Raw genomic sequence first — 12,595 nt, 5'->3', positions numbered from 1 at the left:
CTGAAGCTGAAGCCTTTGATGTACTCCTGAAGGAGAAAGAAAATTGAGTGTGTATGTGAGGGGGGTGGAGTGTGCCAAACTGCACCTCAGGTAGGCTCATTCCCATAAACCAGGTGGAGGAAATCCTGGGCCCTACAGATGTTGCTGAACTACAACTCCTATCAGCCCCTGCAAACATTGCCAGTGGCCAGAGGTGCTCGGAGTTATAGTTAACAACATTTCCTACACTTGCCATAAACCATATTTTAGTGTGTTATATCTGAACCAAGGCGGTGCCTTGATAAACTAACCTCCTGTTCTAAATTTGACCATACTATAGATGTGTCTGAGTCTATCAACCTTTATTGTTTTGTGTATGTGGCTTTGGAGTCTCTTGTACTGACAAACTTAGACAGAGAATTCTGGAAAAACTGCAGAGACCTTAACATCAGAAGAAACTGTATGATATGGAACATGAGGTGGAGAGACAGGGATGCTAAGGAAATTGGCCAAGTGATACGTCAGCTAAAAGAAGTGGTCATTTGGTTTAGAGCAGGGTGGCTAACATGTAGCCTTCTAGATGTTGGACTCCCATTAGCCTCAGCCAACATGTGCCAATGTGGGAGATAAACCCAAAGTTTTCTTTATTTCAGCAGTATAATTTGGGAGGGTGGATTCATTTTGTTGCTGCTGTAGTTAAGTGCTTGTAAGCTAGAAATCTTTGCTGATCATTCAGATCTACCAGCAGATCAACATTAGTGGTGGGGAACTTATTCCTGGATATTGCTGGACTTCATCTTCAGCAGCCCCAGCTAACATGGTCAATGGTCAAGATGATGAAAGCTGTAGTAGTTCAGAAACATCTGGAGGGGCACAGCTTCTACATCCCTGTTTTCAGTCTACCCTCTTCCCAGGTCTGGCCAAGATAGCAGAAAAAAAATATGGTTTAGAAAAATTTCAGATTTGTTCTTCTGTGCTGTAGTGGCTCGATACTTTGAAGGATCCATCTCCCTGATTATAGCTCCTTTTTATGGCTAAAGTTGCAATAGGAGTGGAACACTGCTTTTCCATATGCAATGAACTAAAAATGCTTAGCATCTACGTATATTTTAATATGTGTAGACCATTTATTTAGTTTATCCATGAGGGTACAAAGGTGAGAACATAAGAAGAGCCCTGCTGGATCAAAGGCATATCTAGTCCAGCATCCTATTCTCACAGTGGCCAACCAGATGCCCATGGGAAACCCTCAAACAGGACCTGTGCACAACACCACCCTAGCAAAACCTATTCGACTTGTGATGCACATATGTGATTAGTCCAAGATCAGTCAGTGAATCTATGGCACATAATTCTTAAGCAGAAATAAGGTAAGTAGCAATAGAGTACCTCTTCTTTTCCTGCATCACTGAGCAATTGAAGCCTCCTTTCTCTTGATAAGGCAAATACTTTCTGAAAATCAGGACAACTGGAGGCTGGGGCACATAACTTGGCCCCAGTCAATGTTTAAGGTAAGAATGCTTCTTAATATCATAATCAAATCTGCCAAGGTTGTTTGTTTTTGTGGTTTTGCCTTCTTGCAACAGAATGCCCCCATAAGGTTACATGAATTTCCACAACGTGTGCTAAAATGGTGTCATTGCTATTACCCCTAATTGGTTAAAGTGGTCTACCTCTTTATTTCTTCTCAGCTTAATCTGAGACTTGGCTTTCTGGGGCTGCTTCACTTTTTTTTTTTAGCAGGGAAGCACTGAAGACTAAGTATTTGCTACATGCATTTTTCACTTCTGTTTCACCTTGAACATACTCTGTGGGGAGCCACCCAAGAATCTTTAAAAAGAAAGAATGCAGTAATTATTGTTGCAGTCTTATCAATGCTACTACATAGTCTGCTTAGTAAAATGATAAAAGTATATTTCATTTACTGCAATCATTTCATCTAGGTAATTCATGGCTCATTTAGGTAATTAGTGAAGAAATAGCTTCACTTTCTTACAGTCATATTTCTTGTAATCCATAAGCAGCAGTAGACAAAAGGTTATGCTCTGGATTTTCAGTATGGATCTGCATGAGTCTTTTTAAACAGCTGAAAATATGAATCACAATTTAAACCAGTGCGTTCTGCTTAAAAAAGCAGTGATTATTTAACTACAGGCATCTTCTAGTTCTACTATTCTATGAACTACTCAATAAATTTCAGTCAACAGTGCAGGAGTCAAATGCATACTTGTATAGAAATGACCTAATTAGCAGATTCGGAAAACTGAAAATATAGAAGTTATCTAGTCAGGCCCCCAGCTCCTTAGAAGTTGTCTTAAAGCTGACTCATTTATTTGGCACACATCTAAAAAAATACATCTTGCAAAAATGCATTGTGTCAATTTAGTATATTTTTAGTACCACAACTAAAATTGTTCATTAAAGATACTTAAGTTCTTCTTTATATTTCTTTTACTATATGACTGTTCGTTAGTATACATCAATAACCTCATATATTTATATGTTATAATGCTAATTGCATAAGCTCAAAATAATTGTTGCATTTAGATCAGACTGCTGTAGCTTTAAGGGAAACAATCTTGTTACAAACACAGTGACAGTTGTTACTATAACAAAATTTGCACAAAGAATGTCCTTACAACAAGCATGTCAAGTAATTGTTGTTGTTGCCATTACCAGTCCACCACTGGATTGTTTCTGTACTCAAACAAGAATATTTCATACAGTCAATATTCATTTCAGTCAATAAAGTTACTTAACTAATTTATTATCAACTGAATATATCATTCAGTATAATAATCTAGTCAGCCTCATCTTTGAAGGAATGCATTAGGCTCTTCATCAAATGGAGAGACTATTTGAAAACTATATAGAAAGGGTATAACAAACTTGTAGGTTTATTTGTATATGGTGATGTGATTGCTCAGCTAATATTTGAAGATGGACAGATGACAGCATGTTGTGGTGGTGGTGGTGGTGGTGGTGATGACCACCAATGTTTGCACCAGGGTTTTCAGTATGGGTTAATCCCTTCCTATTAAGCTACAAATCTTTGTATATACAAAGCAGAAAAAAGTGTGTCCATGGTACATAGCATGGTGTATTTGTTTTGGTACATAAATGTTAGTGAATCATTATTGAGTAAGTAGCTAGATGCTTGACTTACTTGTTTAAAGAGCCATACCTAAGTGATTTGCAGGAAGAAGGCCCCAGATTCCATCCCTGACGTCTCCAGGTAGGGCTGGGAATGTTCCCTGTCTGAAACCTTGGAGAGATCCTGCCAGCCGCTATTAAGAATACTGAGCTACATAGACCAATGTTCTGAAGCAGGTTCCTATGTCCCTATGACTATTCCAGGGAATTGGGTATAACTGCTGTCTGAGAAAGGGAATGGAAATAGGAAACAAATTGCCAAATCCATGTCTTGTCTAGTAGCCAAAGATATTCCCTGGCTGTGATCTTTCACTGGAAGCAATTTTGCTCAACTGAGTTCTGAGATGTTTGCTACCAACAGGCAGGACAGGGCAGACAAAAGAAAACATGTCTTCACATGGCACATAGTTAAACTATGGAATTTGCTCCCACAAGCAAAAGCACTAAAAACATTTTAAAACATCATAAAAACAGACTTCAAAATATATTAAAACACAACTATTAAAAACATATTAAAACAAAACATCTTTAAAAACATTTTTAAAAAAGCTTTAAAACATTTTAAAAACATTTTTAAAGGTTTAATAGTATATTAAAGCTCAAGAGCTCTGTAGCTGTGGTTTGGTCCTCGGGACATTTGTGATACTATGTTTTATCTGTGTTTGCTTTCATATATTGGTTCTCTTCTACGTTGAGTTCTAAAAAATGTGTGCAAACTATGCCAGTTGTTACCTAGAAGCTTAGTTCAGCCAGAACTCTGTACATGCCCCATGACTGTTACAAGTGGATCTTGAACTTCCTCATGAGCATAGCTCACTAGAAATTCAAGTTCCCCTGTTGAGAGTGCAGCAGGATCTTTTGCTGAAGTTACCTGCACGTCACCCCCAGAGCATGTATAATTTTACCCTTAACCCAATGACACATACACAGAAAGTAAAATAAAGAGTGGTTTTATTAAGAGAAGAAACAAGGAAAAATATTGCAGTTTACAATTGCAGTTTACAATGAGCAGCTTTCTATTATTCATTCATTCAGCAGCACTGGATAGACTAAAGCAAAGAGACTAACCCTATGAACACTTTCACATTAAGCTCACTCACACAGAAAGAAAAAGGAAAGAAACCCAGAAGTTGTGTATACCTTTCCTGGAGAGTTGCTGAGAGTCTAAGGCTGAGAGAGAGACTTTCGTATCTAGCCCAATGAGCCAAAGCTCCGCCCTTTGTAACCAGTGCTAGATTTGAAAGATCTCACCCAAATCCTTAGCTCTGAAGCTCTGCAATTGTCCCAAAGATGCTAGGGAGCGTTGATAAGAAAAGCAGCCGTTGAGCCCTCCAGGAGGAACTGCCTACCCCTTCCAACCCCCCATGTTTTATACCTTTTCCTAACTAAACTGACCCCAATGTAAACCCAATGTAAATGTCTCCAGGAAGATGTGGAGATGACAAATAAGAACAATGAAAGAATTTAGGATCATCAGTCAAGGAATTTGTCCCCCCCCCCAGAAACCATTCCTTGAAGAATTCCCAGATGATGACTGCAATCTCCTACCTGTGAACTAATGTTCTGTCTCTTCCTAAAGGTTAAGATTATCATAACCGTTATGCAGACCATTTCCTAGTTTGAAAGGAGCTATTCTGTCTCCTCCTAAAGGCTTAGATTATCATAAACATTTCCTTGTTTGAAAGGAGCACCTGTTCTTACTGGGTGACATTCCCCAAATTTCCATAGGAGTCAGGAAGTCTATACCTTCAGGTTTTCAAGGTATGTATTCAGGGGTCACAGAGAGGCTGTTTCCCAGGAATCTTTGCTGTTGCAAGTTTTCCAAACTCTGGTTCACTGAGGTGAATCAAAGATTAAAAATTCCCAATATTTGATTCCTTACAACTGTGCATGTAATATTGCTTTACTCTGAGCAATGAGAGTGTCATTTTGGTAATTAGGGAAAGCTCCTGTAGTGCTAGCTACTACTAATTTCAGCACACCAGCCACAACGGATGGCTTAAATTGATTCTCCAGAACCCAGTGCCATATCTAAGCAAGGAACTTATATGCAAGCAACACATATAATTTCAACCATTGATCATCCCTTGAGAATGAATGGGAGCCAGACTGCAATAATATCCTGCCTTAATTAAACCAAAATGGAAATGGACTGCCTTCAAGTTGACTTATGGCCACCAATAGGGTTTTCATGGTAAGCGGTATTCAGAGGTGATTTCACCATTGCCTTCCTCTGAGGCTGAGAGGCAGTGACTGGCCCAAGGTCACCCAGTGAGCTTCATGGCTGTGTGGGGATTCGAACCCTGGTCTCTCAGGTCATAGTCCAACACTCTAACTACTATACCACACTGGCTGTCTAATTAAACCATGTGACCTTTTTTCAATTATTGAGAAAAGTGAGTGTATTCCATTTTAGGGAGAACAAGAGCATCTTGGTAAAATACATTTGAGGGATAGAGATAATCCTGTGTCATGGCTTTAGTCCTCTGGCAGGGAACTTAATTTGTATGGCTGAGTCTAACCCAGGAGACTCACCACCTGTGTCTTTTTGTTATGTAATGGCACTCATGACCAGCACAGACCTTTTGTGGTGAAGTTCACTGATAAGGTTTTTCCTATAACTGCGTGCATATTGCATCCCTAGTTGGTCCAGCTTTTTTGGACCACTCCAAAAGGCTGCTGCCCTTTTGCAGATCCCTACCCCAATGGACAACTGATGGAGTTGGCTCCTCTTCTTTTTTTTAAACTTAACTAAATGCCATCCTTGCCCCTCCCCCATTTCATGTTTGTTAGTATTGTTGTGCCTCCCCAGTCTCTGAGCGGTGAAATCTCAGGGTCCCTGCACTCATCCAGGGTTTGGTTTCCTTTGGGATGAAGGTCAGCGGAGACTGCGGTGTCATTATGAAATATGGTTTATTTATTTACACACATTCCAATCTGAGCTTAGGATGGAGGGGTTCAAGGCATCAACAGTCCAATATCCAGTTTTTCCATCAGTGTTACAGGAGGCATCCTATAGCCATGATGCAGAGAGCCAGCCTCTGTGCCTGCCTCCAGTCCCCAGCAATTCTTCAGACACAACTAGAAACATAAGCCTCTCCTGGGTTCCAGGAGGGGGTGAAGCCTCTCCTGAAGAGTTTCAATGACAAAAGGGTCTTCCTGGCCCATTCACCAGTTGCTGGGCAACTGATAGACCCATTATCCTACCTGGCCACTCTATTAGGTTAACAAAAGACTCATCTGACTGGCAGAGTGAGTTCCTCATTCCAAGGCACAGGATTCCAAATCAGACGTTGGAAGGGGACCCACAGGGATCATCCATTCCAACCCCAAACTCATAACAGTATATTTGGTATTAGTCAATAATTCTCAGCAGAGAGGTGTCTTTTTCAAGGGGAAGAATTGGTGGGTTCACATGAGCTCTGGCAGCTGATGGTTGATGAGAAGGGAGAGTTACTTTGAGGTCGGAGGATGGTCCAACCTGGTTAGAGCCTACCATTTTTGGCAGATGGAAGTATTATGTAACATAAGACCTTGTCAATGCAGTCTGGCATTCTGCTAGTTCTTCATGTGTTCTTCAGCTCAATTGCACTAACGTTTGTGGGGTTCTTACCATCAGACAAGTAAATACTAGCATCTTAACTCTCTAACTTCCTTTTGACTGCTTTATTTCCCCTATTTCACTCTCTTGCAATACCAGGGAGGTGAGTGATTGCACGTGAGCTTTCCCCTTCCTGCTTCTTTCTCTCTCCCCATGATTAAGCTGGGTCCTTAGGATTTCACCTTGCCTCTCTGTACAAGGTGATTCTCTGCCTTCAGACCTTTTTTCCTATTTCTATAATACTAAGCAAATGATCCAGGCTACATGGATGGATTGCCTGTGTAAATTGTTAAAAAGCCATTATTTTTACTATTAAATAAATATTGCAGTTCTGATCTGATCGTTGCTGACTCTCAGGAACACACACAATAATACCCATTCTTCATTGGTCAGTGTTAAATTGCATAGAATTCCAAAATATTCATAGCAAACACAGCCTTATCTGCAGGTGCCCAACTGTCTCCAATAAATATCCTAGAATATCATTACTAATTACCCAAAATTAGTTTTGGGTCATCACCCCTTTAGTAGTTTTTTCTTAAAGATTTATTGTAGTTCTGCCAAGCCTGCTGATACCTCCCTCTTGTGAATAGATGGTTTTGGCTAGATAAGGACCCATCCAGTAAGAATAAGTTTGTTATTATACAGCAGGTATAAGGAACCTTTCTGTTTCTTCATGGGCCACTTTTGACAGGTGGGTGAATCCACCCATCTGTCAATCATCTGCCATCATGTGACATCAGAAGGGTCCGTGCTTGCCAGGAAGGAGTGGGACTAGCTTTCATTGTTGAGTTTAAACAGTGCAGAATGCAAATCTGGTTGTAGAGGAACATTCAGGAGTGCACTTTAAGTGTTTGAGTGTTTCTCGGCAGTGGGCTTGGATTTGATGCTGTTTTAACTTTAACTCTGATGCAGGGGTTGACTCCACTTGGGACTTGTGTTCTTGTGCTCTGGAGCTCCTGAGTAGAGACAATACCCCAATTGTTTCTTTGCAGCAGTGGCTTTTCCTTCCCCACGCATGCCATCATATGATGTCAGGTATGGGGAAGGTTTGTGTACTAGGAGAAAAACAACCTCACTGGCCAAATTAGAAACACTGGTAGGCCAAGTTTGACCCATGGGCCAAAGATTCCCCATGCCTGCTATGATGATTAGTTGCAAATATTCTGTGACAACTTATTTATGTAAAATTGGGTACAGCTGATTTTATCACATATATGCAGTTTGTTAATAGGAGAGAAGCTCATCACAAAACAAGCCTGTAGCTGAAAACAAATAATTTCTGGTATAAGTTGTAAGTTTATGCCAACTATCTCATTAGCTACACTACTTATTAGCTGATAGTGATGTATCTGTGCATTGTAATTGTTTTACATTACAACTTTATCAGAACTTGGAAAAGTTACTTTTTTGAACTACAACTCCCATCAGCCCCAGCTAGTAAGGCCACTGGATTGGGCTGATGGGAGTTGTAGTTCAAAAAAAGTAACTTTTCCAAGCTCTGCAGTTTATCTAACAAGCAAGCCAGTGTTCGATGGAAATGAACAACAACTGAGCTATTGAATATCTGGGCTGAATGTCATCTATATTCAGTTTTAGCAGACAGTTAAATTAGTTAGTGGTATTAATGAAATTACTGCTGCCTGCTCTTAGTAATCAATTTATGATATGCATGTGTTCAGTTATACAAGGGAAGTTAATAGAAAAGAATATTTTTTTAATATGAAGAACTGATGATTCAAAACTATCAACAGAATTTCAGGGTTGTTCCCCCCCCCCACTTTGCTCTTGTTTGGTTTCTCCTTGTGTGACACTTCTCTTGAAGTAGAAGCAGCACTCACAGGATCCCATGCAATAACTTAGGATGCCCAAAGGAGGCATTTTGAAGGCTCCAAGGAATAGTGAAATCCTTGGCACAAATTTTCAGAACGCTTTGTGTATATTTTTGTAGAAATAAACCAGAGTGGTTTAACAGTCAGCCCCTCTGATTGAAGCTCTGTGAGGGGAATAGGGTGTCTCCTAGCAACTCTCAGCACCCTTCACAAACTGTACTTCCCAGGGTTCTTTGAGGGAAGCCATGACTGTTTAAAGTGGAATAAATGTCTTATGTGGATGTGGCCAGGGAAAGCTTTGGTTTAAATTTGGGTGGGAGACTACATGTGTCTGCTGTAGAATAAAAAGGTGGGGGAAACCCTAAAAAATAATTACACTGTTAACAATGTTTTCCTTCTGGAAAGGAAAGGGGCTTTCTTTGTGCCAGTGCCCATCCCCAATCTTCCCCCCTCCCTGCCCCTCCCCCAGGTCAGTTTTACCTATTCTAAACATGATTGCACAGGAGTAAATTCCACTGAACTCAATAAGCATGCAAATTATCAAACCCACCCTCCTCTCCTCCCCTCCTCCTTTCCCCTCCCTTCCTCACTCCAGCCCTCCTTCCCCTTCTCTTCCTGCCTGTGGTGAGATTCACCTATCCTAAGCATGATTGCACTGGAGTAAATCCCATTGAACTCAATAAGCATGCAAATGATCAAACCTGCCTCTCCCCATCCTTCCGCTCTCTCCCTCTCCTTTCCCTCTCCTCTCCTCTCCTCTCCCCCTCTCCCATCCCTTCCTCCTCTCCTCCCCTCAGAGGCACATGATACCAAATTCTTCCAAGCTACACAGGAAGTGCATTGGACTGTGAACAACCAACTTAAATTGTGTTTGTATTTTTACAAATTTGTAGGGCAGTCCAATATCTCAGAGAGGAGTTCAGGTCTCCTGCTCCCCTGGTGCATTCACTATAGCTGCCCAATTTCCCTGCTTTTTAAAGTTTGATAGAAATATCTGTTGGCTACAGGTACATTCTTAAGCCACAATAGGTTTTTTTGCATGTTAGTTAATGTGTTTTATTGAATGCTTGTATCCTTTCCTGGGTCCTTGCAGTGAAGGACGAGTAACACATTCAAAGAAGCAAAAATAAATATTCTGCAATAAGAATTAAAGCTATTGATTTAAAAAAGTACATTTCCTACAGTCAACCACATGGCATTGCAAGGCAATGTTCTTTTATATTTTGGTCTTGCTATGTGTACATAACCTTAGTAGACTTGTGGGTACATTGCACCAGAACTGCAGTGGAATGAAGGAAAAGGAAAGGATTATATTTGGTAGCATTATCATGTGGTGATTGCCCTGGAAGTGTATTTGGCATGTACTTAGTTACTTGGCATTTCGTTAAAATTTCTGATAGCTGTATAGAGAAATGATAAGTGAGTGAGCTTTTTTAAAACAAACAAACAAACAAACATATTTCTGCACTAAATTTTCAAAGTGTCTTAGAATCTGCTTTTGACTGAGAAACCAGTTGCCCACTTCAAGAACAACAATAAATAACTTGATCCAAAAGTCTTTTTGCAGAACTGGACAGCATTTATTTATTTATTACATTTATATCCTGCCCTTGAATGAACATTCAAAGCAGAGCTCCGTGGTGATCCTACCAACTCACCCACAGCAGTCCCTTGCTCCACATCCCATCCCATTGAGGGTTCCTCAATCATCAGGAATAGATGCAGCCGATAGAGGGGATTGATGAAAACCTGGGATTCAGCCCTTGCACACAAAAGGATACACACTAATAGAAAGGTATTGAATCACAGGAACACTTTCAAACATTTCTTTTGGCATTGTCTCTTCCCCGGAAATTCAGAAACCAGCTATAGTTGTAACCTGTGTGTGCATGCGTGCATGTGTGTGTGTGTGTGTGTGTGTGCGCGCGTGTGCAGTATTAACCAAAGCATATTAAGTACATCACTACTGATCGCTGGAAGGACCAAACTAACCTTGAAGTAACACACTGGAAGTTGTGTTCTTCTTTAAAAACTACAAATAGCAGGTGCATGGGAGCCTGATCAAGACTACAGTGTTGTTTGTAGCTGTTGTTTAGATTTGTTAGTCACTTGTTACCTGAAGGTCTCCAAGTGATTTGCAACACTGTTATAAACTCAAATAAATATATTATACCAAAAAACAAAACATGAAACAACAACCCTGATAACAGCCACAACACACTAATAACAAACAGTATCAGAGCCTGGGGAAAAGTCATGGTTCCAACACCCATCCCTAAAGATGCTGTTAACCTTGAAAGGGAAGTTTCTGCCGGGATCAGTGGAGGCTACCCTCTTAAGGCTTCTAATAGCCTAATGTACATTACGTGGTTGTTGCAATGATAAACATGGGATAAAATTATGCATTTAAATCTGAGCTTCTTAAGGGGAGGGTGGAAAGAAATATAAATAATTTACTGACACATGACATCATTACAAAATGCTGGAAACAGAAAATGTGTTTCCCAAACTCTAATTTTTAAATAAGCTCTATTAATCTGATTCTACCCTTATGAAATTTCGACCTGAGTTTGCATTAAAAAGGTAAAGGTGTCCCCGCACTTATAGTGTGAGTCATTTCCAACTCTTAGGGTGATGTCTTGCGACGCTTACTAGGCAGACCGTATATATGGGGTGGGATTGCCAGTTCCTTCCCCGGCCTTTCTTTATCCCCCAGCGTATGCCGGGTACTCATTTTACCGACCACGGATGTATGGAAGGCTGAGCGGACCTCGACGCCTTTTACCGGAGATTTGACTTCCTCCTTCTGTTGGAATCAAACTCTGGCCGTGAGCAGAGAACAATGCAGAATGTTTAAAGATGTTATTCTTAATATCTTCTATACAGCTGTTATGTCAAGAAGCCAAGAAGGACCTGGAGAGATGGGAAAGGCAGTCCTCATCCCCAAAGATGATCAGGAAAAAATGAAAGAGTTGTTTAAAATCAACCAGTTTAATCTAATGGCCAGTGACATGATTGCATTCAACAGAAGTTTACCTGATGTAAGACTAGAGGGGTGAGTTTACAGATTTTCCTTGGTTATGCATGCGTTGCATTGATATTCTCAATATTTATATAAAGTTTTGTATTATTATTTAATTTTGAATATTTTTAGGCTGCTTTTCCAGACAATGCCCGCCCCAGTCAAAATTAGAAAATATCATTAATATAATAACCATAAAACCAAGAGAAACAACCAATAAAAATTCTCAGCCAGCCAATTAAAACAGTTTCCATAGCAGTAACAAATCAGAATTGCAGGCTGTAAAAACATTGATCACAAATATGCCAGTTAGAAAAGGTATGTCTTTATGGCTTTCTGAAAGGCTTGAAGCGTGGGATCCTGCCACAGATCCACTGGCAGGGGGTTCCAAAGTCATGCGACCACCCTGGAAAATGTCCTCTGCTTTGCGGCCACAGACCTCACTGATGTAGGAGCTGGACGCGTGAGGAAAGTCTTTATTGTAGATCTTTGTGTGTGAAGGCTGGTATGGGTGCAGGTGGTCCATTGTATAGCTTGAGCCCAAGTCATTTAAGGTAAGGGTGGCTAATGACAGCCTGCAGGCTGAATGTAGCCCTCAACATCTTTTTGTAGCCTCAAATTTTTCCATTTAAATTTTTTCTTAAATTAATTTTACATTGCTTTTACTGACTGCTCCCAAAGATCCTCCACTGTAATTCCAAAAAGATTTCTGTGGTCCTCTAGCCCACACCCCAATTTGACAATTTTTATTACTTTTTGGAGAATCTAATAAAGATAAAAATTATTTTAAATAATGTAGAATAGCTGTTGGTAAGTGTTTTGGCAAGTAGCCTTGAGAACTGCAGCTATGGCCACACCTGCTTTAGCCATGGGTCAGTGAATCCCTTGGCCCAAAAATGATCAGCTTTAAGGCTTCAATATTTAAAACCAGCACTTTAAATTTCACTTAGAAATGCATCAAGATCATGATGTTGCAGAATCTGACTATCTTACTCTCAGAACTTTGGC

General features: G+C 40.2%; 1 protein-coding gene across 8 annotated transcripts in view; it reads left to right on the top strand.

The window, feature by feature from the left end:
• The window catches only part of GALNT13 (polypeptide N-acetylgalactosaminyltransferase 13), a 419,256-nt gene that overhangs the window by 139,748 nt on the left and 266,913 nt on the right, over positions 1–12,595 (top strand). For 7 of the 8 annotated variants that reach the window (XM_061608760.1, XM_061608762.1, XM_061608761.1 and 4 more), the window contains one exon: positions 11,452–11,620. In XM_061608760.1, the coding sequence (XP_061464744.1) occupies positions 11,452–11,620 (169 nt within the window). Of the gene's footprint in view, positions 1–10,278; positions 10,361–11,451; positions 11,621–12,595 lie in introns of those variants that run through there. The other variant, XM_061608767.1, reaches the window with a different exon arrangement.

Source organism: Rhineura floridana, chromosome 2, assembly GCF_030035675.1.
Source record: "Rhineura floridana isolate rRhiFlo1 chromosome 2, rRhiFlo1.hap2, whole genome shotgun sequence".
NCBI lineage: Eukaryota > Metazoa > Chordata > Lepidosauria > Squamata > Rhineuridae > Rhineura > Rhineura floridana.
The sequence above is the reverse complement of the archived record's forward strand: the minus strand, read 5'-3'. Positions and strand labels throughout refer to the sequence as shown.